Source organism: Grampus griseus, assembly GCF_964374135.1.
Source record: "Grampus griseus genome assembly, chromosome: 13".
NCBI lineage: Eukaryota > Metazoa > Chordata > Mammalia > Artiodactyla > Delphinidae > Grampus > Grampus griseus.
This window is the reverse complement of record NC_139007.1, coordinates 68,752,235-68,779,357: the sequence shown is the minus strand read 5'-3', so window position 1 is coordinate 68,779,357 and position 27,123 is coordinate 68,752,235. Positions and strand designations below refer to the sequence as shown.

Below are 27,123 nucleotides of genomic sequence, written 5' to 3'. Positions count from 1 at the left end.
TCCCGTTGCGGAGCACAGGCTCCGGACGCGCAGGCTCAGCGGCCATGGCTCACGGGCCCAGCCGCTCCGCGGTACGTGGGATCTTCCCAGACCAAGGCACGAACCCGCGTCCCCTGCATCGGCAGGCGGAGTCTCAACCACTGCGCCACCAGGGAAGCCCCGGATTTTAAGTATTTGAGTAGTGTCCTTTAAATTGAAATTGTTTCAATAAAATTTCTTCTAAAATGTACTGTGGAAAAAATGACTGGGCGGCATATATCCTAATTGTACAGAATCTGAAATCAAGCAAGGTTATCAAAAAGTTTGAATTTCTTGGTATGCTTTAAATGAGTATGTGGTATTTTTATCTACATACACAGCTGCTTTGTATTTCTTTCTGCTGCACACCCATAATGTTACCTATAGAGGGATAAAAATACCTACTATGCTTTGGTTGTGGTCTTTCTTCTACTTCTTAGCAGTTCAACAAACTAAAAAAAAAAAACTGCACATAAATGTAGCAAAGCCCCTGGTCTATAGGGTTTTATATGGAAAAAAAATTGGACTAAATAGTCTATCCCTCTATTTTGACATCTTTGAGACATGGACTGTCATAATACACTGGACGATTACTATTCTCTGATTATCTCTCATATACACAATAAAATGAATTATGAGTTTTGAAGGTTAAATGTCAACACATTTTTATACTTCTTATTACAATTTTCTCTACTATATAATGTAGGAAACTCCATACTTCACACTTCGGAGCTTCTCTTCTGTAGTTATTTGAGAGGGCATATTTCTGTAACTAGAACTTCACTATTCTTTACGACTAGGCACTCTGCTATGATTAGCAATAAAAGTTAATTCCCCTCAAGATTCAAGCACAAGAAAATTGCCTTGGCAGGCATATTTATGCTGATATTTTTAAAAAGTGATTCAAAGATTTAAAATCATATTTATTTTGATCTTGATGTATAATTGTTTAGTAATTTAAAATTTGCTCTTGCATTTCTTCTGGCTCACTTTAAAATTTCTTTTTCTTTTCATTTCAGGCTATAAATTGCTATTCTCTGCTTTATAATCCCAACGTAATTTTGTTACTTGAAGCTTTGTTTCATTTATGTTTGTAAACTCAAATTATACACTTTTAAGAAATTTTGTCTATTTCATGTTTAGGAACACAGGCAAAATTAAACCTGGAAGTTTTGCTGTATCATCAAAAGCAAACAGTCAAAATTCATGTTGTGAAGACTGATTCCAAGTTTATTTTACCTCTTTTAAAATGAAACATTTTACCAAAACACAAATTCTTTTTGGGTATCAGATTCCTCTTTTGTCACTAACATAAAAGTAGCAGATATAAGAGCATATACAAATACAAGTTTTACTAGTAAAATTAAACTTACGTCTCTAAGTTGTCACCTTCAAGAACTGTCTGGACAGGCAGGTAGCCAAGCCGAGGATGTTTGGCAAAGTATTTCTTCGATCTGAACTTATTCTTCAGCACCTTTGTGAAGTCCCGTACATCTTCCCCAGATGTTGTCTATGAGGTTGAAAAAATCACACTTTTCTCATTAAAATGGAAGGAAGGAGACAACTATCTACAATCAAATTAGAGTAGATGTAAACTGATGCAATTACATGACCACAGTTTCAGTAGCTTTATGTATGTTTGGAATAGCGCACAAGGGCATAACACATGGCACTCAGGACTCATCATTAAATATATCCAGCAATTAGTTTACAATTTTAAATTTTCTGTTGAGCATAAACCATAAGTAGATAATTTCCCCAATATGTTAAAAATCGGGCCTAAAAGTAAAATTAGTTTTGGCAATCTTACTGGTTGATTCCTTTCACTAAAAAAGCTGCAATATGTTACTAAACATTTGGTGATGATGAAGTATTCTGGATATTATATGGTTTTAACTAAGGTGAATAAATCAGGCTGAGCTATATATACAGCCTGTACAAGTCAATATACATTGTAATCTAGAAAAGAGAAATACACAAGAGAGAAAGTGCAGGGCCACACTGGTTCTCTGTATTGCAAGAAATAGTCAGATTCTTGTTCTTTTCCAACCATACAAATATATAATTATTCGACATGGACTAAATTACTAATGGCCATATAAAATGTGACTTTTTAAAGAAGCATTTCAAGATGACTAGTTATTAATCATTTAGGGTGAGGTGGGCTGAAATCTACCCCAACTCCCAAGCCCTCATCCACTCAATGAACTGTTCTCTGAGCCCCAGTTTTCTACTCTGTATCACCAATTCTAGTTTTTTTTGGAATATGTTAAACAGACATCAACTTTAGTCCTTCTGAAAGTGTATTTAAAATATGGATGTGTGCAGAACTGAACTGAAACCTTGGTCATCTGACTCCTAGCCGGCTATCCCTTCTACAGCTAGACAGACCTCACGCCAACCTCTTTACAAAGCGAAACCAGAGGACTTTTCTATGATAACAAACTGAGTACTAAATATATTGACTTACCTGCCACCTGCTTCCCTCCAGGCCTTGCACCCTCCCCAGTCTGTCTTTTCCCTCATGACAAGCATGCCCAAGACTCATGCATACTTGTTTCGCAAACAGAAGTTTAACAAAATGTAATTATTTTTTAAAACAACTGAATTGAGTCAACGCTTATGTGGTTTTGTTACTTTCTATTTGCTCCCATTCCACCTAAATATGTCTTCTTCTAGTAAACAGTTAAGGAAACTTTTGATTCTCTAAGCTTGCAGAGCAGAGAGAAAACATAAATCAGCCCAAGCTATTTATACATCAATCTTTGCTTTATTTAAAAGGATATGTATAGCAAGCAAAGCCCACATTATCAGTAGGCCTTGCTATCAGACCCACAATGTCAAATCTTTTCCTGAATAACAAAGAAAAAACTATATAATGCCTGCAGTTATATAGATACAGACCCTCCCAAATATAAAGTGTAGAAAATGAGCTATTAATGGGGGAAAAAAAAAATCCAAGGCACTCTGTAGAGGAAAAAGGGTTGCTATAAGAGGATGGTTTGGGGGTATTAAAATCTAACCAGGCAGAACAGGAGAAAGAAGCAGAACACAGTTGGGAGTAAAGAAGGCAATATTTAGAGACACAATGCCTGCTACAGAGAATAAAGCCAAAAGGATATATCACTACTATAAAGGACATTTGGGCTTTTAGCAATGGGTATCACAACCACAGATCATTAAGTTTATACATATGTTTATCCTGAATGTTTTGGTAAAGAGACAAAAAAAGGAAGAAGCTTTCCATGATAGAAATACAAAAAGAAGGCCCCATGCAATAATAAGCATTTATGACCCAATTTATTTCTATGTCTGTCCTTAACACACTGTTAATATACAAGGAGATAAAGAAGTAACGGCCTCCAGCTTTTACTTGGTCCATTTCCATCTGGCAATAAGAAGGTTTTTATTGCTCTGGCCAGTGATTTTCAAGCCATATCCAGGTCTTTAACTCAGGCAGCCCTGAGTGGGGTGGGTGGGAGAAAAGGCCAGGTGGGCAAGGCACCGGGCCACTTCCCCAGTCTGCCTCAGCCAGGACAGCGTACAATACAGTGGCCTTTAGTATATTCATGGCATTGTGCAACCATCACCAGAATCTAATTCTAGAACATCATCATCACCTCAAAAAGAAAGAAAGCCTGTACCGATTAGCAATCATTCCCACCCCTCTCCCCACCCCCATCTCCTCCCCTCAGCCTCTGGCAACCACTAATCTACTTTCTGTTTCTGTGGATTTGTCCATTCTGGACATTTCTTATAAATGGAATCAAATAACACGTGGTCTTTTGTGACTGGCTTCTTTTACTTAGTATAATGTTCTTCTAGCTTATCTCTATTTTGGTTTCAATGTGAACTCTTGCTTGGGAAAAAAATGACACATCATTAAAAGTACAAGTCCAATTCTGCATCACACATTCTTTAGCTAAATACATTCAGGACATGGAAGAACAAAGCAAAACCAACCGACCAACAAAAAACAAACAAAAAACACCTACCTGCCTCCCAAAAAGTTATAGCAGGGGTTTCAGATAATGCTCAAATTTGATATTTAGAAAAAATGAGTGCATTCTCATATACAGTGCTAATGAGGAAAAAAAACTACCACCAGCAGTTGTAATCTAAGGGCACGAAATTCACTAATGCCATAAACTTTATGCAATATTAAAAGGAAAAGTGAAAAGTAATTCATCCCACAGGAATGTGATTCTTTAGCTGGGATAGAGCCAAGAAAGTGAATTATGCCTATTTTCTCACCAAAAAAGGTTAAAATAGGGTATTCCCTGGCAGTCCAGCGGTGAGGACACTGCACCTCCAATGTTGGAGGTGCAGGTTCAATCCCTGGTCAGGGAACTAAGATCCTGCATGCCGTGTGGCGTGGCCAAAATAAAAGGCTTAAATATATTTGTACATATTTGATCTAATTTCCTATCTAATAACAGTACCTAATATTTCTCTGTTTGAAGGTGCTAGAGCAACAGTTTGGTAAAAAGCTAAACAGAGGACCACCCACCTAGCATAATGAATATCATCAAACTCAACTCTGTCTCCATGCTAGTATGGAGACAGAGTTATTCTTGTTCTTTTTAAAGCAAACAACTATTGATATTATGATATGAAGATGAAATCGAAAGGATCATTCATTACTACAAAAATTATCCAGCATGTTAAGTTATCCATGCATTTCTCAAAAGACTAGGTTTTCACTTATTGCTGTAAGAAAAGAAATAAAAAGAACAAAAGACTTTGTAGATCTCATTAGATGTAACGAGGGTAATATATTAGCACAGAAGTCTCACCTTATAAATAGCTTTCCTTCAATCTTTTTTTTTTTTACTATCAAGGGCAGTGAGAGTACCATCACTATTTTGACCCAAAAGGAAACTGACACTAAGGCTTTCAGGGATTCAGATTGACAAGGTCAGTAAGGCAAGAGCTGCTCTTGCAAACCTGGGTCTTTTCACCATACCAGAGCTATATACCTCTCCATGAAAAATGGAACAGTCTTAAGTTTTGTAAGAAAAAGAAGCCATAGCCATTGACTAAACTATTATTATAGTCTGAATTTTGCCTTTATTTTAAATAAAGTACTACTAAGATACCCTGTGGCTGAGTTTTACAAAATTTATATTGAAATGTCATTTTATAACTTTCAAATTGCATATATAAGAAATGTTCAGTGCAAGTACAATTAGAAAAAAAAATACACATGGAAGAGAAAGAGGAGAAAAATTAAAATTGCCAGCTCTTCTGTCACCCAGAGATAACCACTCTTCAAATGGTTGTAATTGGACTGTTTTATTTTTTAATCCTTTTTATTGCAAAATAAAACAGATATATAAAACTATATACAACAGGCACCTGGTTTAATAAAATAAATTATATGGTGAATACCATCCAGTCAGGAAATTGAACTTTTTTTTTTGTGGTACGCGGGCCTCTCACTGCTGTGGCCTCTCCCGTTGCGGAGCACAGGCTCCGGACACGCAGGCTCAGCGGCCATGGCTCATGGGTCCAGCCACTCTGCGGCATGTGGGATCTTCCCAGACCGGGGCACGAACCCATGTCCCCTGCATCGGCAGGCAGACTCCCAACCACTGTACCACCAGGGAAGCCCAGGAAATTGAACTTTGTTGGACATTTGAGAAGCCTCATTGCAGTCATAACTGCTTCCCACCTCTCTAAAACCAGCATCCTCATTTTTACAATAACTTCCTTGTGTTTTAAAAATAGTTTCATCACTCCAATGTTTGTCTCTAGATAGTATAGTTTAGTCTAGCTCATTTTTAAAAATCTGATATATTTTAAGTCACTTTTAGTCTACCAGATTTCTTCTTCATACTTGCCATTTCATTACAATTTTTCTGTTGGAAACTCAGGCAATTCAACCTGTGAAGTTTTCAAGAGTAGAATTTTGCTGGTTGCATATTTTTGGTGCAGTTTAGCATGTTCCTTTGGATATCCTGCAAATTGGCAGCTGGATCCAGAGAATGCATGAGACTCAGTGAGACTCACGTTTGCTCTTCTGGCAAGATTATCAGTGGTGTTTGGTAGGATTATAGGAGACACATGATGTGTGGTCATCTCTCTTACATAATCCTAGTAGCTTTCATGCTAAATGCCTATATCCATCCAATGAGGGCTTTAAAATGGTGATATTCTAATTCTACCATTCATTTTTAGTTGAAAAAAATTTTTAAGGACATCCCCCTCATCCATTTAGTCACTCAATAGTAAAGTTGATTCAGGAAAGGCAGGATTACATGTTTGATTTTTCACTTTTATTGACCAATTTTCCCTGTAATGAATTGGTTTCCTACCATCTTCCAAAGAAGACCAATTTTAAATTATTTTAAAATATCATTATGAATTCATACATTAACATATTTGATGAGTTTTGATCTATTGCAATTACTGTTGACCCTTGAACAACACGGGTTTGAATGACGCGGGTCCACTCATACACAGATTGTTTTCACTAAATATGTACTATAGCACTACACAAACCGTGGATGTGGAGGGCCCACTGTAAAGGTTACGTGGATTTTCCACTCTCCAGGAGGTTGTTGCGTTCAAGGGTCAACTATATTATCATTATTGAAGCTCAAACTGTCCCATCTTTGGCCAGTAGGAGCCTCTTCCTTGCTGTCCCATTTAGTTTAAGTTCTACTGGTAACAATATAGTTAATGCTCTCCGTCAGTCAGTCCTCCAACATCTCCAACATCAGTCCGTAGGATGTTATGCTCTCCGTCAGTCAGTCCTCCAACATCTCCAACATCAGTCCGTTGGATGTTATGTCTCTAGTTACTTTGGTCTCTAACAAATTCCCCAAGAAGTGCTCATAGGACCAATATTACCTGAGCTCTTACATGTTGATGATGCATTTCCTGTGTCCTTTGCTAGTTACTAGAAAGTTGGTTTTTCTGGACATGAAATCCTTAGCTCATATATTTTTCCCTTGAGTTTCTTAAGTATGTTCCTCCATTTTCTTTTGGTATAAAGTATTGCAGTTGAAAAGTCTGATGGTTATTTAATTTTCTTTCCTTTTTAAGTCATTTTTTCCTTTTGTTTAAATGACCAAAGGATTTTTTTAAATTTTAAAGTCCATTAATTTTACCAGAATATGTCATAGTGCTGATCATTCTGAGTTAGTGTTCTCAGGCATAATATACTCTTTCAGTATACAGATTCACTTTTTCTTGTTCTTCTGGGTTTTTTTTTTTTTTGAGGGAGGAAAGATTTTCTTCAAAAAGATTTTTTTGGAAGTAGAATTGATTAGTTTTCCTTCTTTTTAAATTTTATTTTATTGTTTTATTTTTTATCTTTGGCCCCCCCATGAGGCATGCAGGATCTTAGTTCCCCAATCAGAGATCAAACCCACGCCCCCTGCAGTGGAAGCATGGAGTCTTAGCCACTGGACCGCCAGGGAAATCCCTTTAATTTTTATTTTTAGTATTTGTTCTACCTTATCTTGGGTTTCTTCTTCAGGGACTCATATTATCCATACTTCCAGTCCTTTTTTTTTTGGCCTGTCTTCAGTATTTGTCATTTTCTCTTGAATCCCTTATATTGCTTTCTTCACTTCTTTTTAAGTTTTAAGGTTTGCCTCTTATTCACCTTCTATTTCTTTTATGGTATTTATCTGCTCTGTTTATTAAGACTAAAATTAATTAGTCTTAATTTCTGAAATTATTTTTCTTTTATTTCTAACTCTTTCCTATGTTCTGTTACCCCAAAATATGCCAAAGGGGGCGTATTGATTAGTTTAAATTAATTGAGAAACAGCCAGGGCAAGAACAGTCTGACCCTACGCTTTGTCCCCCTGAAAGCAGGAAATAATCTCCCACGTAAAAGGTACCCTCCCTGCGCCACGACACAGAGAAACATCCTTATGGCTAGAAATAGGGAATTCAAGGCTGAGAAACCTGTGGGAACCACAGGCCCCAAACCTGTGGGATTCCTCTGTAATTGGTAGCCAAGCCTAAGTTTCTTTGTCTTGTCAGTTCTTCACAAAGTTATTGGGTTTTTTTGCCTAAAAGGTACAAAACTGCCTGCTTTAGTCACTTCTTTGAGTCTCTCATATGCACAAAATTAAACTTTGATTTTTCTCTTGTTAGTCTGTCTCACGTCAATTTAATTATTAGACCAGTCAGAAGAACCTAGACGGGTAGAGGTAAATTTTTTCCTCCCCAACAATATGTAGCAAATTTTGTGACTGGTGGTGGTTTGTTACCATCTAGATTTATTTGGGGGATATCCCATTACCTAGTTTTGTTGTAAATATTATCCAGAGGTTTGCTTTTGCTGTCTAGATCTCTCTCTCTTTTTATGTAACTACTTTACAAATGGGAAGAAAATGGCAAAGGCAAAAGAGATTGAAAACTCTGAAGCCACTGCTACCACCATCTCCCCCAAATCCTTCTGGACTCATTTTTAACAAGCACATAAGAACTCTCACATCCAAATGAGGACTGTCCTTCAAATTGTCATTTTTGGAAATCTAATGAAGGTGACTCACTGTGAAAAACATTTAAAAACTGAACCTACACAGACAAGTGGGTATGTGAATACTTTAAAATATACTTTCCTCTGTTATGCTGCTATTAAGAAGCAGTGAGATAATAAAGAAAACTTATCTGGATAATGCTAAGTAGTTAGTTCTTGACTGGCTCCCCACCAACTTAGTACAAATCAATCATTTAAAAAGTGTTGCTGAATTATAAAATGTAGCCTGGCGTAAGTCTGTCCATGTGACTCTCTACCCAAATCCCAAAAAATCCTGTGTAAGCTGGTATGAGATGATTTTTCACTCTTGAGTTCTATTTTGCCAACCAAAGCTGGGGGTATTTTAAATTTTCCTCTGTTTTACTCCTTGATTGGGAACAAATACAGACTTCATATAGAGCAAAATTTAGAGTTAGAGGACTACAAATAAAAAAACAAAACCATATTCATTTTAAATCTCCTCAAAATTTCTTTGGTCAATTCATGACTTGGGATGGCACTATTACCTAATTCCTTAACACATACTCCCAACATTAGAGTTTTAACTTAACTACAAATATGCATAAATTATAGACAGAGGAAAACAAGGAAGAACAAGGAGGAAAACCAAGATTACATAAGAAACAACACAGTCTTTGGCACATGAGCAGAATAATTATTATTTGTATCATGCACAAATACAAAAATCACTGTTGAACAATACCCTCATTAGCAGGAATTACATCTTACATATAGAAGTCAATAGTCCCAAATGATAGATGCATACTTCTAAAAGAACATTTCATTATCACAGGGCTTATCTTAAAGACGTTCCAATAGTTTTTTAAAAATTGCAAAACAACCTCTCAGTTTTGCTTTAAGTTTCCTAGATTTCAACAAGTTGAAATTCAGACACACTGAATTCTATAGGTAGGATGAAATTAGTAAGATAAGCTCAGAGTCTTACCAGTTCTAATGGAAAAATATGAAACTAAAAAATTAGCATTAACAGAATCATCAAAGGGTCAAGAATAAGTAGTGAGTCATCCAAAGTAAAATGGATTTTGCTCAAATGTCACCTTAAAAGCTAACAACAGGGTTTCCCTGGTGGCACAGTGGTTAAGAATCCACCTGCCAATGCCGGGGACACGGGTTCGAGCCCTGGTCTGGGAAGATCCCGCATGCCACAGAGCAACTAGGCCCGTGCACCACAACTACTGAGCCTGCACTCTAGAGCCCGTGAGCCACGACTACTGAGCCTGTGTGCCACAACTACTAAAGCCCGCGTGCCCAGAGCCCATGCTCCACAACAAGAGAAGCCACCGCAATGAGAAGGCTGCGCACCGCAATGAAGAGTAGCCCCCACTCGCCGCAACCAGAGGAAAAAGACCCCGTGCAGCATCGAAGACCCAATACAGCCAAAAATAATAAAATAAAATAAAAAGATTTTAAAAAAAGCTAACAACAATGTAAATGCACTCAACTTACTGGGAAAATAATGTAAGTGGGCAAGAACCGAAAACCCACCTTAGGATGCTGAGATCAGAGAAAGAGCAATGAGGTTGCGCTTTCAGCATACTGGCAAACATCTCAAGTCTCATCTGAAGAAGTAGGACTGCCAGAAACAAACTACACTAACTCAATGGAGAGCTTTCCAAAGAATGAATCAGCATTTTCTATATTTGATGTTTATAGTCTTATTAATACATTGATGTTGGCAGGAGTGGAGAGGGGTGGACAAAACAACTATTTCTAGTATTTTCTTTTTGTTTTTGTTTGTTTCTTGCCAACCATATACAGTTGTAAAGAAGTTATTTCACTTTTAACTTTAAAAAGAAAACTTTTTCTATTTTTCCAGTAGAAAAATGATTTTCTACATTTTCTAAAAATACTGAAAGTATTAAATCTTGGGGTTTTTCTATTTTATTTCTTTTTTTATACAGCAGGTTCTTATTCGTTATCTACTTTATACATATTAGTGGATATATACCAATCCCAATCTCCCAATTCATCCTACCACCCCCCGCCCCGGCTTTCCCCCATTGGTGTCCATATGTTTGTTCTCTACAACTGTGTCTCTCTCTCTGCGTTACAAACCGGTTCATCTGTACCATTTTTCTAAATTCCACATACATGCTTTAATGTACGACATTTGTTTTTCTCTTTCTGGCTTACTTCACTCTGTGTGACAGTCTCTAGGTCCATCCACATCTCTGCAAACGACCTAATTTCGTTCCTTTTCATGGCTGAGTAATATTCCATTGGGTATATGTATGTATGTATGTGTGTATGTATGTGTATATATATATATATATATATATATATACAACCCACATCTTCTTTATCCATTTGTCTCTCGATGGGCATTTAGGTTGCTTCCATGACCTGGCTATTGTAAATAGTGCTGCAATGAACATTGGGGTACATGTGTCTTTGAATTATGGTTTTCTCAGGGTATACACCCAATAGTGGGATTGCTGGGTCATGCGGTAATTCTATTTTTAGTTTTTTAAGGAACCTCCATACTGTTCTCCATAGTGGCTGTATCAATTTACATTCCCACCAACAGTGCAAGAGGGTTCCCTTTTCTCCACACCCTCTCCAGGATTTGTTGTTTGTAGATTTTCTGATGATGCCCATTCTAGCCTGTGTGAGGTGATACCTCATTGTAGTTTTGATTTCTCTAATGATTAGTGATGTTGAGCAGCTTTTCAGGTGCCTCTTGGCCATCTGTAAGTCTTCTTTGCAGAAATGTCTGTTTAGGTCTTCTGCCCATTTTTTGATTGGGTTGTTTGTTTTTAAAATATTAAGCTGCATGAGTTGTTTATATATTTTGGAGATTAATCCTTTGTCCATTGATTCCTTTGCAAATATTTTCTCCCATTCTGAGGGTTGTATTTTCATCTTGTTTATAGTTTCCTCTGTTGTGCAAAAGCTTTTAAGTTTCATTAGGTCTCATTTGTTTATTTTTGTTTTTATTTCCATTACTCTAGGAGGTGGCTCAGAAAAGATCTTGCTGTGATTTATGTCACAGAGTGTTCTTCCTATGTTTTCCTCTAAGAGTTTTATAGTGTCTGGCCTTACATTTAGGTCTTTAATACATTTTGAGTTTACTTTTGTGTATGGTGTAGGGAGTGTTCTAATTTCATTCTTTTACATGTAGCTGCCCAGTTTTCCCAGCACCACTTATTGAAGAGACTGTCTTTTCTCCATATATCCTCTCCTCCTTTGTCATAGATTAGTTGACCATAGGTGTGTGGGTTTATCTCTGGGCTTTCTATCCTGTTCCATTGATCTATATTTCTGTGTTTGTACCAGTACCATATTGTCTTGATTATTGTAGCTTTGTAGTATAGTCTGAAGTCAGGGAGTTTGACTCCTCCAGCTCCATTTTTTTCCCTCAAGATTGTTTTGGGTATTCGGGGTCTTTTGTGTCTCCATACAAATTTTAAGATTTTTTGTTCTAGTTCTGTAAAAAATGCCTTTGGTAATTTGATAGGGATTGCACTGAATCTGTAGATTGCTTTCGGTAGTATAGCCATTTTCACAATATTGATTGTTCCAATCCAAGAGCATGGTATATCCCCCCATCTGTTTGTGTCGTCTTTGATTTCTTTCATCTGTGTCTTATAGTTTTCTGGTCTTTTACCTCCTTAGGTAGGTTTATTCCTAGGTATTTTATTCTTTTTGTTGCCGTGGTGAATGGGATTGTTTCCTTAATTTCTCCTTCTGATCTATCGTTGTTAGTGTAGAGGAATGCAAGAGATTTCTGTGCATTAATTCTGTATCCTGCAACTTTACCAAATTCACTGATTAGCTCTAGTAGTTTTCTGGTGGCATCTTTAGGATTATCTATGTATAGTATCATGTCATCCACAAACAGTGAGTTTTACTTCTTCTTTTCCAATCTGTATTCCTTTTATCTCTTTTCCTTCTCTTATTGCTGTGGCTAGGACTTCCAAAACTATGTTGAATAATAGTGGTGAGAGTGGACACCCTTGTTGTATTCCTGATCTTAGAGGAAATGCTTTCAGTTTTTCACCACTGAGAATGTTGTTTGCTGTGGTTTGTCATATATGGCCTTTATTATGTTGAGGTAGGTTCCCTCTATGCCCACTTTCTGGAGAGTTTTTATCATAAGTCAGTGTTGAATTTTGTCAAAAGACTTTTCTGCATCTATTGAGATGATCATATGGTTTTTATTCTTTAATTTGTTAATATGGTGTATCACATTGATTGACTTGTATATATTCAAGAATCCTTGCATCCCTGGGATAAATCCCACTTGATCATGGTGTATGATCCTTTCAATGTGTTTGCTAATATTTTCTTGAGGATTTTTGCACCTATATTCATTAGTGATATTGGTCTGTAATTTTCCCTTTTTGTAGTATCTTTGGTTCTGTATCAGGGTGATTGTAGCCTCGTAGAATGAGTTTGGGAGTGTTCCTTCCTCTGCAATTTTTGGGAAGAGTTTGAGAAGGATGGGTGTTAGCTCTTCTCTAAATGTTTGATAGAATTCAACTGTGAAGCCATCTGGTCCTGGACTCTTGTTTGTTGGAAGATATTTAATCAGTTTCAATTTCATTACTTGTGATTGGTCTGTTCATATTTTCTATTTCTTCCTGGTTCAGTCTTGGAAGGTTATACCTTTCTAAGAATTCGTCCATTTCTTCCAGGTTGTCCATTTTTTTGGCACAGAGTTGCTTGTAGTAGCCTCTTATGATGCTTTGTATTTCTGCGGTATCCACTGTAACTTCTCCTTTTTCATTTTTAATTTTAGTTTTATTGCTCTTTGCTATTGTTTTCTTTGTTTCTGTTTCATTTATTTCTGCTCTGATCTTTATGATTTCTTTCCTTCTACTATGGGTTTTGTTTATTCTTCTTTCTCTAGTTCCTTTAGGTGTAAGGTTAAATTGTTTGAGATTTTTCTTGCTTCTTGAGGGAGGATTGTATTGCTATAAACCTCCCTCCTAAAACTGCTTTTGCTGCATCCCATAGGTTTTGGATTATCGTGTTTCTGTTGTCATTTGTCTGTAGGTATTTTCTGATTTCCTTTTTGATTTCTTCAGTGATCTCTTGGTTATTTAGTAACGTATTGTTTAGCCTCCATGTGTTTATGTTTTTTACTTTTTTTCCCTTGTAATTGATTTCTAATCTCATGTTGTGGTCAGAAAAGATGCTTGATATGATTTCAATTTTCTTAAATTTACTGAGGCTTGATTTGTGACCCAAGGTGTGATCTATCCTGGAGAGTGTTCCATGTGCACTTGAGAAGAAAGTGTAATCTCCTGTTTTAGGATGGAATGCCCTACAAATATCAATTAAATCTATCTGGTGTATTGTGTCATTTAAAGTTTGTGTTTCCTTATTAATTTCCTGTCTGGATGATCTGTCCACTGGTGTAACTGAGGTGTTAAAGTCTCCCACTATTATTGTGTTACTGTCGATTTTCTCTTTTATAGCTGTTAGCAGTTGCCTTATGTATTGAGGTGCTCCTATGTTGGGTGCACGTATGTTTATAATCGTTATATCTCCTTCTAGAATTGACCCCTTGATCATTATGTAGTGTCCTTCCTTGTCTCTTGTAACATTCTTTATTTTAAAGTCTATTTTATCTGATATGAGTATTGCTACTCCAGCTTTCTTTTGATTTCCATTTGCATGGAATATCTTTTTCCATCCCCTCACTTTCAGTCTGTATGTGTCCCTAGGTCTGAAGTGGGGCTCTTGTAGACAGCATATATATGGGTGTTGTTTTTGTATCCATTCAGCAAGCCTGTGTCTTTTGGATGGAGCATTTAATCCATTTACATTTAAGGTAATTACCAATATGTATGTTCCTATTACCATTTTCTTAATTGTTTTGGGTTTGTTATTGTAGGTCTTTTCCTTCTCTTGTGTTTCCTGCCTAGGGAAGTTCCTTTAGCATTTGTAAAGCTGGTTTGGTGGTGCTGAATCCTCTTAGCTTTTGCTTGTCTCTAAAGGTTTTAATTTCTCCATTGAATCTCAGTGAGATCCTTGCTGGGTAGAGTAATCTTGGTTGTAGGTTTTTCCGTTTCATCATTTTAAATATGTCTTGCCACTCCCTTCTGGCTTGCAGAGTTTCTGCTGAAAGATCAGCTGTTAACCTTATGGGGATTCTCTTGTATGTTATTTGTTGTTTTTCCCTTACTGCTTTTAATATTTTTTCTTTGTATTTAATTTTTGATAGTTTGATTAATATGTGTCTTGGCGTATTTCTCCTTGGATTTATCCTGCCTGGGACTCTCTGCGTTTCCTGGACTTGGATGGCTATTTCCTTTCCCATGTTAAGGAAGTTTTCGACTATAATCTCTTCAAGTATTTTCTTGGGTCCTTTCTCTCTCTCTTCTCCTTCTGGGACCCCTATAATGTGAATGTTTATGCATTTAATTTCCCAGAAGTTGAAATTTTGTTTTATATCCCTATATATTAACCAATATTGACAAGAAGATACTTGAACCTGATACTTTAAAAGTAACATGCGGGCTTCCCTGGTGGCGCAGTGGTTGGGGGTCCGCCTGCCGATGCAGGGCGCACGGCTTCGTGCCCCGGTCCGGGAGGATCCCACATGCCGCGGAGCGGCTGGGCCCGTGAGCCATGGCCGCTGAGCCTGCGCGTCCGGAGCCTGTGCGCCACAACGGAAGAGGCCACAGCAGTGAGAGGCCCGCATACCGCAAAAAAAAAAAAAAAAAAAAGTAACATGCACTTGTTTAAAAACTGCAAAAATGCAATACAAACTGTTTTAAGTGTTGTTAACTTTTAATAAGCTTTTCCCGTCCTCCTCTCTTCTCACCAAAATCTCAACGAAACTCTCAGAACAAACTAGTCCTGTCCAAACTCAGTTCATAAGCAGAAAATTTTGCAATGATTCCATCCCTAACAATTTGAATGCTGGGAGTAGCTGACGTTGCTGACCTTTCTAGCAATAAAATTTTACAAATATCTCATCCCTTCTACCTGAGCTAACATGACTCTCAAACCATCTTCTTATCTGGGCTAATGCTTCAGTTCCTGATAGCTATATTTACCAATGGGTAAGTATTCTCTCTATTGACTTTCCCCACTTCCCCACTTTTCCTACATGTATTGGGCCACTGCCCCTCAGCAGATGCATACAGCCTCTAATTACTTTTCTTTCCTGTTAGCTGTTAGCATGACTCTGTGTCTACTTATGAACACATTCCCCTACATGTTGTTCATAACTGCAATTTCATATTGCAGTTATGAACGAGATGAGTACTGTTGCTCCCATGATAACACTATCTCCCCTACAATCCTCTCCATCATGGGCTGTAAAATCAAAGGCCAAGAATAAAGGAGGTTTACACTATTTCCCCCTTAGCCTCAGCTTTAACATCTACTAAAATCGATATGCCTATCCGTTCCCCTTTGACAGCACTTGGCCAGACGCCGCTATCATCTGTCACTTCTAAAGACAAACTGATGATCTTCTAAACACCATCTCATCTCCAAAACCTCCTATGTCCCACTTCTATCACATACTGGGGTCTGCCCACACATCAGGCTTCATCATAACTCAAAACATCTTTCAATCCCAAATCTTTAACTTGGAAAAAACTTTCACTAACTCAAACCTTCTGCCTCTTACTCCTAATTCTTGCCCCCATCATCTTGATCTCTAGCCCCTCAACCCCCTTTGGTTTCTTCAACATGAGGATAGCCCAAATAAATCCCAGTACCATTAATACCTTTGAATCGTGAAGCCCGTGGCCTTCAATCGTACCTACCATCTTTTAATTTCAAAGCCATTGAGCAATGATGGAGTCACGGACTGCAAATCCTTGCCAACCAACCTCAGCTGCACTCTTGTGGCAATGGAGCAGTCAATTTACTCACCTCTTGGTGACTCATGCCTCCCCCCAGTAGCATTCCCTTTTCATTCATATTTAACCCTATCCAGCTCTCTCTCACTGTCAGCAATTGCATGAACTCTTATAAGTCATATGTGAAATTCATCACCCTCCCTCTCTAATTTAAAGAACTATCTACTTTATGCCCTACCATATAAAAACGCTTCTAATTTGAATTAAATTTGGTTATTTAAAACAGAGAATATAGACTTAAAAAAGATCCAATTATGGTAATTTTCACTGTGAAATTAAATGATCATAAACTCTTATTCCAATAAAAAAGAAACTTAAAATTTGAATATCTTTAATATAAAATGTAACTATTTTTAGAATAAATGTTAATCCCAGAATTCAAACATACAGTGCACAGGTAACAAGAAAAAAATTTAAATATTATCTTGCTCCATAAGCTTACTTATTCTTCAAAAAAAATATATAGTCCTGTTGAATCTGTCCACATAAAGACCTCTTTTTCTCTTTCATTATATGTTTTCTGTATCTCTAGTCCCCAGCAAAATGCCTGGTATATAACAGGTACTCAACAAATATAATATTCCAGCAAGCATACAGAAAATTCCCCAAATGGAGTTAAACCGCTAAATCCAAGCCACTAACTTTGAACAAATCCTTACCTTCTCTAAGACTTAGTCTTTTTAAAAAAAAATAAGGATGAGTTAATTTCTTAGATTCTTTCCAGCTTTAATATTCTATAAATAGTATTTATAATGTCAGATATGAGCACATTATGTACCAGAATTAACTAAGCATAGTAAGAAAAGTATGAGTCATCCTTGTCCCAAGGAATTAAAAAGATAGTTGAGGAGGCAAAAACACCAACACAGAAAACAATACAAGATAACACGGAATCAAATACTAACTGGTAAAGTAGGGGCTACTGTTAGAGGCCACAGAATGATGTGTTTTGGTGAGGGGAAGCTAGAAGAATTTGGGAAGATTTCACACACAAAGTAAGAGTTAAGCTGTTTTTGTGAAAAAGTGGGATTTGGGGCTTCCCTGGTGGCGCAGTGGTTAAGCGTCCGCCTGCCGATGCAGGGGACGCGGGTTCGTGCCCCGGTCCGGGAAGATCCCACATGCCGCGGAGCGGCTGGGCCCGTGAGCCACGGCCGCTGAGCCTGCGCGTCTGGAGCCTGTGCTCCGCAACGGGAGAGGCCACGACAGTGAGAGGCCCACGTACCACAAGAGTTTGCTACCAAGAATGCTACGTTTAATATTAAAACACAGATGTAAATAAAATTTAATAAATTAATTTTTCTGAAAAAAGTATAGTTGTTCTGTGCTAACAAATTCAACATAATGTATTTGCTTAAAAGAAAACAAAGCAACAAAAAATATATGGTTAAGTGATCTTGAAAGGGATTTTTTTCCAAATAAAGTTAAGTCTAAATAAACTGAATACTTTTAGACACTAGCTAATTCAAAAGCAATATGTTAAAGCAAAACCAAATAAACAAACACTGGCTCAGTACTCACAGGTATACAATATTCCACCATTGGGTAATGTAATTTGTGACCTTTTGCTGTTCGACCCGAAAAAAAGCAACTCTGACAGACATCATAGTTAAAATGCTTTAGGCTTCTATACCTAGAGAGAAGAAAGGAAAATTCATTGGCTTGAAAGCCTATTATATAGTCCAAAACACTCACTTGTGGTAAGGAATTTCATTCATCCAAATCACCATCAAAATAAAAGTTATATTGGCTACAAATGTGGAATTTGCTTATTTAGTATTTTAGCTCCAAATTAGAACAAATAGAATCTTAAATTTCACAAAGGAAATTAAGGAAACCATCTTCCAAGTGAGAAAAAAAGCAAATTTTTGTAGTTGAAGTCTCTAAAACATGTTTTCATCTGTTTCAACATAATGAGAAGACAAATATCCATGTTAGAAGATTTTCTGTAATGTTTGAATGTGAATGCAAAATGAAAGAAGAAAAAAGTTATGTTTATTAGCTTGACATCAAAATTTAAATTTTGACGTCAAAATTTAAAATATCACTTATACCATCAATAAAAAATGAGTTTCAAAATTCCCTGACAAAGGCTTCTTGTGTGAAAGTCGGGTTAATGTACTTCACGCCAAACTTGGCCGAAGAAACATGAAGTCATTTGATTACTTCTCAGTTAGTATTTAAATGCTAAACTCCTGCTTACCAAGTTTGACCCCAAAGTCTTAGAAAATCACCAAATTCCATCAGGGTCATATATGTATAATGAGTCATGCAATTATTATGCATGAACACTTCTGTAACCTATGTAAATAGAAACTCAGAAAGATCTCTGGTTCTGGAGCAAAACAGTATAAATAACAATAATAAAATAAGCTTCACGTATTGGCTTTTTGAGGGAATGCCACTTTCAGATGGACTGAATATGCTAAAAGCATCCCATTTCTTCAGGAGGCAAACCCCCAAATGGGTGTAAGTGGGAAGGAATGATGGGCATACACTGAAACTATACAAACAGAAGAGAAAATAGCCTCCTACCACCACTGGTAGTAAATCAGCCTACCTGAATCCAACAATTGGACATTCTTTACAGATGTTGCATTTGGCCTGATGTTTTGCAGTCTCAGCTGCTGCCACTCGATGTAGAACCGGCAGCCAAACCATGGACTGTGGTTCCAGATGCATCCAGTCTACAAACTCTTTCACACTTATCTCTGGCTTGTTGTTATTCTGGTGAAGAAACAAAAATGTTAAAAGTGAAGAAAATGTCTTCATTTAAATTGCAACAGGTGTTGTTGCTTCAAAATCTTCTGAAAATCTGTATAAAAGTAAAAACAGAGTTTATATAACTCTTTCTAGGTCAGTTAAATCACTAAATATTTAAGGGTCTTCAAGGAAAAAAAAAATTCTAAAATTTAAAAAGAGAAAAAGAAGAAATTGTCATTACGAAGAAGAAAAAAAATCCCAATACCTTAATAGACTTAGATTTAAAAAACAAAACCAAAACCCACACAGCTCTAGGTACTCTTCACATAGATATTTTAAAACTATAAAACTCATTCATCTAAAACAGTAAACATTTCAGAAAGTAAAGACTCACTTAAAAAAAAAAAAAAAAAGACTCACTGATAACTTCCTAAACTTGAAGGCCATTATAAATGCCAATAAAAACTGTTATCTCTTTGTCCTGCTCCAGTCCTGTTACATCCTAGCAGGAGCACATTACGATGAATATACTTTGCAGGATTTCCAAATGTATCAACGATAAATTGTATGAAATGTCTTGGTCTCTCTTTAAATCTTAATACTAAGTAATTTTCACTTGTGCAAAGTTAAATTCATACCAATGTCCTTCTCCTGCTGTTGTCAAGGTCATTCTATGAACCAGAACATATGAGAATCATATTTAGAATTTTCACTTGGTATTTTTTGTATCTCTAAAACAAGAAAAAGGGCCATTATAAAATGTAATAAACCATAACATCAATTCTTCTTAAAGAGATGGTGTGTGTGAGCATTTTTCTCCTCAGCAATGATAAATCACTAGACAAGCCTTGGCAAAATATCTGTAGGCTTGTACTTTATGCATACTTATAACATCGGTAGAAGCATTTCTAAAATGCTTTTCTATACGGTAAGCATCAAAAAAGAGACTAACGTGCTTTTCCAGTTTAATATCACTAACTTAGATCAGTATAAAACTTGTGTACATCATTCTCCTTTTGTACATATGTTCTCAAAGAAAAGAGTACAATTTCAATAACATCTTTAACTTACATTTTAAAAAAATCTTGCCTACAGGGAGGTCAGGGCATTTTTATTCATTTATTTAGCAAACATCCATTAAGTAGCTATGATGTCCAAGGCACTGTACATAGGGATACAACAGTAAAAAGAAAGAAACAGCTCTTGTTCATGGAGCTTAGGTTTATATAAAAGAAAAAAACCACTAAACAAGTAATTATATAATTCAGTATGTTTTTATTATCAATTTTAATGAGCATGATAAGAAGGCAGAGGAGATTCAGGTGAATATAGTAGGGACACATAACCTCATCTGAAGGAGTCAGTGAAGGATTTTCAGCGGATGTGAGATTTAAGGGAAGATCTAAAGAATGAATAAGGATTAGCAATGTCAAGGGAGTTTGTGGGTGGAGGGTAAAAAAGAACATTCTAAACAGAGGGCACATGTCCAAAGGCACTAGGGCCGGAATGAAGGAACAGCACGGCTGGAAAGCTCAAGGGGACCAGTGGTACAAGATGAGGCTGCGGCAAAAGTAGGGCCAAATCATAGCAATCTAATGGCACATGTTAAAGATTTGAGGTTTTAACCCTTGAGGAGCAGTAAGTCTCCTTGAGGTGGCTGCTGTTCCTTGAATCAAATGTGCCTTAAGAAATAAAATAAACTTACTGGGATGGTACCAGCGTCTTCCACCACCTGGTTCCAGCCCAAGTCCCCTGTTCCATTTCTCAGAATATCCTCAATACCATTCCCCACACATTCTATACACCAGTGATCCTTCATGAACGTTTACCTGTTGGAAGCAGCTGCGAACACTGGGTTCAATATTACTGCCCCCAAAAGCTGCTACTTCCCCCAGTTGCCGAGGGATCTGGATGGCATCATGAAGTAACAGGCCAAGCTGTCTCTGGTCACACATTTCTGTGGGCCCAGCCACTTCCTGAAAGAGATCTACAAGGAGGAGAGGCAAGAGGTTAACCTCCATCTGCCTATTCTGGAATTTTAAGTAAAATATACCTTTGGTTATGTGGAATGAACGACGTAGATTTAAAAAAAAACTTATGGGGACGTGAATTACATTAGTTGTCGCCTGAATTCCGACAACCTTAACATTCTGCATATTTGTAATCAGGAACTGGTTAACTACATGTTTCCTAAAACGATCTACTGCAGTATGTAAATACATATAAACAGACCAATAAATACAAATTTCCTTTTTAAATGGTCCAGTGTATGCATGTGGGTTCATTCAGTGGTCTCTATAAGGTTTCCCTTCTGATTGAAAAAGACAGACAGCTAAAAAGAAGCTTTCTTTATGACTTGTTAAAGGAATGAATGTATCTTAAGTAGCAAATTTTAAAAGATTTGTTTATCAATTTTTTGTATTCACTCCTAAATTCAATATTCATTGAATAGATATATTTTAATTTCTTTTAAAGATTTCTATACTCAAATCTATTTTGCATAAGAAACATTAAACAGTATAAGGAGGTGTCTTTAATTTTAGGGGTTATTTTTTTAGGCCTAATCAGTCTCTCGTTCCTTATTAGCGATAAAAATTATTTTTTTACATCATTTCATGTAATAAAATACATTAATTCAAATGTAAAGGACTTAATGAAAACTCATGCATACTTTCACACAGTTCTTAGGCTTTTCTATTCATTAAAAAAAAGATGTTTTAAAAGTTTTTTGATTCAGTAAAATAAAAACTCTTTTCTTCCTTCTAGAATTGGCTTATCTTCTTTTCATCACTTGCAGTATTTTGAAGATGAAAATTATTACCATATTTCCAGCAACAAAGCTAATATATTCAAATAAGTTACTTTTGGAGTAGGGAGAAATTTCATGTAAAAACAATTCACTTCATTATAGAAACTAATACTTTTTGGAAAGAAATTTCCAAGTTCTAAAAATTCAAAATCACACAAATTCTAAATGGTTTTCATGTGAAGTTTTCCAAGAAAAAAAGAATGGGGAGTAAATATTTATTGGATCCTAAAAACCATTTTCAAACAATACCTGATAAATGAATATCAGATCAAAAGGTATCATTCCCTTTTTTTAAGGAAATAAGGCTAGATCTAACACTGTCAACTTTCAAACGACTAAACCAAGCTCAGTGATACTGACACAGTAATTATAATGAAATATGACTTTAATTATAAGCATACATTGGGAAAGCAAATTCAATAAAAATACATTTAATTTTTATTATCATTTGTTCTCTAAGATGGTTAGAGTTCTACTTGCTTCTTTTCATTTGTCAAAAATAAGACTATCATAGCCAGAAAGTATTTATCCAGGATTCTTATTATGATTCTCATTGTAAACCCGTTCCTGAGAAGAGGCCTCCTAAGTCAATACAAAGTTGATGCGTATGAATAATAATAATCTGTAGAGAGAAGCGCACATATTCAGCAACATCAAGCATGCCCAGCTTTCCTCTTTTGAGGAAGATAGCTATACTACTATGCCACTATTTACGTAAAACTACACACGAAACGTAAGAGAAAAGACTCTTTAACATTCTGACATATTTCTGAATTCTTCTGAAAGTTCACATGTTGATGTTACAGTCAGATACGAAAAGGAGTATCATGATGTGTGGATGGATCAGAGGAATGTTCCAATCTAAAACCCAAGTTCCAATAAGTAATCACAGAAGAGATGCAAAAGGCCATTCAAAAGGATCTTTGTAAATGTGTTGCTGATGAGGCAAGGAAGCCACTGAGTTACCAGCAGGAAGGCCAGCGTGTTGTTAGAACCTAATCAAGGGACATTCTCAAAAAGGCACGAAGAGAAAAGAAGGTGTCACCGAGGTAAAGACACTGACAAGCCATTGCAAAATCAGCGTTCAGCTGGATACCAACTGACCCAGAATAGCACCTCTGCCATTGAGTTTGGAGAGCAAAGTGTCTTGAATATTAATTCCGACAAAGAAAGTAATAATGAGGAAGTGTTCTGATACCATTAGGGAAATCAAAACTGGAATCAGAGTTGCTAAGGACCTCAAAGTAAAAAGAAAAACAAAACCCCAGAATATTTCCAGAGTCTCAGTACTCTGAGGAAAGATTTAAAGATTTCAACCCAAAGATTTCTTATTTAATTAAGTTCTAAATGGCATACTTCATGGATTAAATTAAATATCAGAAATTTTCATTGCAGGGCTTCTGCTTCCCCTGCTATAATCTGAAAGTTCAATGTGGAATTATACAGAGTATTGTTTCCCGACATTTGTAGAAAGAGTGTCCACTGTAGTACGAGTGTATGAGTACATGTATGCTGAAATACCTCTTCATTTGAAAAATTATATGCTTCAGAAATACGTGTGAAGGTATGTGTGTAGATAAAAGACATTTTTTTGTATATTGCATAGAATTTGGTTTTTGCTCTAAAACTATAGCCATCATGTTGTAACTCTTTCTTCTGGCCTCAGATTACTCCAATAATCAGCTTGAAAAACACAGGCAGGAGGCATCGTTGATCTAGAAAAACAGATCACCCTTGCATTTTAATAAGATTCATGATAAACTTTGAGGCTGGATTTGCACTCTTTTCAGAGTAAGCTGAGCAGCGTAACATAATTGTTACTTTCAGAGAACCCTAAATTCTTTTAGGAACACATGAAAACCCCAAATCACAGTTGATTTTTTTTAAAGTCCTTTTCTAATTTGAAACACTGATGTTTTCATTAACATTTTTCTTTCCCACTCATTATAGAAATAACTTTTTTGCTTTGAAAATTGTATCTTTTGACAATTATAATGCTGAAGACAATTTAAATTCTAGATAAAGTGCCACCAGGCAGAAGCCTGTGCAAAGCTTTTTTCTGCATATGGCTTACTAGGTTCTGACTCCATCAAGGCACCTCGCCTTCTGATCCTACAATCAGCTTTTCGTTTCATTTTCGCTGACATTCTTGTCAAACTATCTAAAAAAAACAAGCCGCCACGATCTAGCCCTGGAATTCAAAAACAAATTGCTTCACAGTCATCCCAGAAAATAAAAGTATTTTAAAATGTATGTATGTTCACAGAAGATGAAGAACCTAAAATTTATAGGACCTGGGATCAAATATTTTCCTGGTTTTGGTATCTCTCTATTCATGAAATATCCCTCTCCCTCTCCCTCGAAGGTATGGATATATCTGTACAGAATCATATGAGGCTATGCATGGCAGGATCAATTTACTCACATTTTATGGATAAAATTAAATCAAAAAAATTTACAGTGGGGCTTCCCTGGTGGCGCAGTGGTTGGGAGTCCGCCTGCGGATGCAGGGGACGCGGGTTCGTGCCCCGGTGTGGGAGGATCCCACGTGCTGCCGAGCGGCTTGGCCCGTGAGCCATGGCTGCTGAGCCTGCGCGTCCGGAGCCGGTGCTCCGCAGGGAGAGAGGCCACAGCAGTGAGGGGCCCGCGTATCGCAAAAAAAAAAAAAAAAAAAGATAAAAAAAAAATTTACAGTAATTAAGAGTTTGGAGACATAGCAGCAATTGCTACCATTTATTCAACAACTGCTATCTCTAGGTATTTTTCACATATGATCTCTAGTTGTTTTCAAAGCAAGAAGTAGTAGCTTCATTCTTTGTTGAAGAAAATTCACTAAATTTCAGCTCCCTGGAATGTGAAATGGGAATCTTATTACTACCTCTTAGCTGTCGGTATTTAGTGGAATCGTGTAACCTGCCCAGAGTCATCCAGCAGCCACTAAGTGGTAGAGCTGAGATTCGAAGGCAGGTCTCCCTGGCTCCCGAACCTGTCCCTTTCCAAATGTCAAGATGCCCTTCATTAACTGACAGCTAAAAGGTCACCACTGATTTATTTGGTGAATAAGAACAAATATAACGAGACTAAAAAATATATCACTTTATTTTCTTATACTATAAAATATAATTATTTGTCTCACTGTGACTATAACAGTTCTAGTCCATGCTGATTTTCTTAAGCATTGGAAATATACGGAAATAGAAAAGGTTTGGGCTTTAGAGTCAGAAATATCTACGATCTAATTCTAGCCCCACGATTCACTGTCTCTACAGCCTTGACGAGATTTCTAACCTATCCCAAGAATTATTTTTTTCAGCTGGAAAATGGAAATCACAATGCCTACATTATGGGGCAATTATGAATTAAATGAGATACAATCTGCAGTCAGTTCTTACTCCATCAATGCACCTCACATCTTGATCCTATAATCAGCTTTCCATTTCACACAAATTCACATCACTTTGCACTGACACCCTTTGTCTAGCCTCGTACATGTATGATCGAGGTTAAAAAAAAAAAAGGAGCTATTATTACTAGCAAATCATAGAAAGTAAGTCTCTAATAAGTTGTTATTATCATTATTATTACTAAAAACATTATTGGTATAAGAAAGGTCTTACATACATCTGTATTTTTCTTCTAAGAGACCTTTGGAGAGAGAGATCAACCCAATCTTCAGACTCTGCACTCTTATTTTTCCAGTCCGACCCCTGAAATTATAAGAATCTCAGTGTGTTAGATGCATTTAAAACTGTATACAGTATGCTAATTATTTCTGAATATCTATTTCCTTGAGGCTAAATGGAAAAAAAATTGCATCTTAAAAATGCAACTTTCTTTTCACTTTTATTAATTAATGTTAAACCCATGCTGTAAGTCCATGACATATTTTAATAGTATATTTGACTTAGTCTGGAAGAATATACAGCCTGAAGTCACTTTATGTACAACATATGAACTTGGAAGAACAAAAAAAGTAAAATGAAAATGCTAATTATAAAGCTAAAATATTTCATTTTTATAAACACTATGAATTAAAATCTGTTAATAATTATAAATGCAAGATTCAAACTAATAGCTAGAGATATATATAATATGCATGTGACAATACAGCAAGAAAGGTATAATGATACATCTAAAAACAGATGTAAGAAAACTGACTGGAAAATTAACTATATGTTGAGGGCTATAACTTGTTGAATACTTAAAAACTTCTCGTCTTCATTGATTTTGATCTCTGTCAATGCAGTTTCTATAAATTACTACTGCAATTATAATAGTCAATGATCTTAAATGCACAGGTGTGCGATATTTATTTGGGGAAGTATCAAATTATAATTAAATACAAAATTTATTAATTAATTAACACTAGAAAATAGCTTCATATTATGTCAATGAGAGACCATTTCAATTTCACTTATAATTTGACTGGAAGAATAATTTTATCTTTAAAAGCATAGAGTTATATTTACTCTGTCTTTTATCAAAGAATAGATGAGTTGTTTACCAAATGTCACACTGTACTAGATCCTGGGGCTGGGGAAAGGGAAATGCAGAAGCTACAAAAATTAATCCATGATCCTTGCTATGAAATAACACAGTCCAGAAAAAAGTCAAGATATAAAGATTTCTATCTTTATTATTTCATATAAACAGGATCAGTTTTCAGTTTGTTTTTACTGTTAATTTTCTTATGATATGTTTTCAATACACACAAGTACAACACATTCAAAACCTATAACTAAATGTTTACATAATTACATGAATACTTAAAATTTAGTAATTCATACTATTTAAAAACATATAAATATTTGTACCATGTAACTTTAATTTTAAGCATCCTTATTGTCAAACTGTATTTAAGTCTGGCTCGTTGATATTTTTACTATTACTACTAATTGATATCTTTCATTCTCAAATTATAAATACTCAAGTTTCTGTAAACATACAATGACATATAAAGTATGAAATAAATACAAAAGGAAAACATGCTTAGGGATTGGTAAAATGTATTTTCAAAATAGTCCCTCAGGGCTTCCCTGGTGGCGCAGTGGTTGACAATCCGCCTGCCGATGCAGGGGACGCGGGTTCGTGCCCCGGTCCGGGAAGATCCCACATGCCGCAGAGTGGCTGGGCCCGTGAGCCATGGCCGCTGAGCCTGCGCGTCCAGAGCCTGTGCTCCGCAACGGGAGAGGCCACAACAGTGAGAGGCCCGCGTACCGCAAAAAAAAAAAAAAAAAAGTCCCTCA

General features: G+C 36.4%; 1 protein-coding gene across 4 annotated transcripts in view; it reads right to left on the bottom strand.

Annotated features, from left to right (window-relative positions):
* UTRN (utrophin) overlaps positions 1 to 27,123 on the bottom strand; it is a gene marked incomplete at its 3' end in the record, with an annotated part of 496,004 nt that overhangs the window by 33,274 nt on the left and 435,607 nt on the right. For all 4 annotated transcript variants that reach the window (XM_082668645.1, XM_082668646.1, XM_082668647.1 and 1 more), the window contains 5 exons: positions 25,499 to 25,584; positions 20,898 to 21,055; positions 18,926 to 19,092; positions 17,887 to 17,998; positions 1,392 to 1,528 (listed from right to left, as the gene is read on the bottom strand). In XM_082668645.1, the coding sequence (XP_082524771.1) occupies positions 1,392 to 1,528; positions 17,887 to 17,998; positions 18,926 to 19,092; positions 20,898 to 21,055; positions 25,499 to 25,584 (660 nt within the window). The remainder of the gene's footprint in view (positions 1 to 1,391; positions 1,529 to 17,886; positions 17,999 to 18,925; positions 19,093 to 20,897; positions 21,056 to 25,498; positions 25,585 to 27,123) is intronic.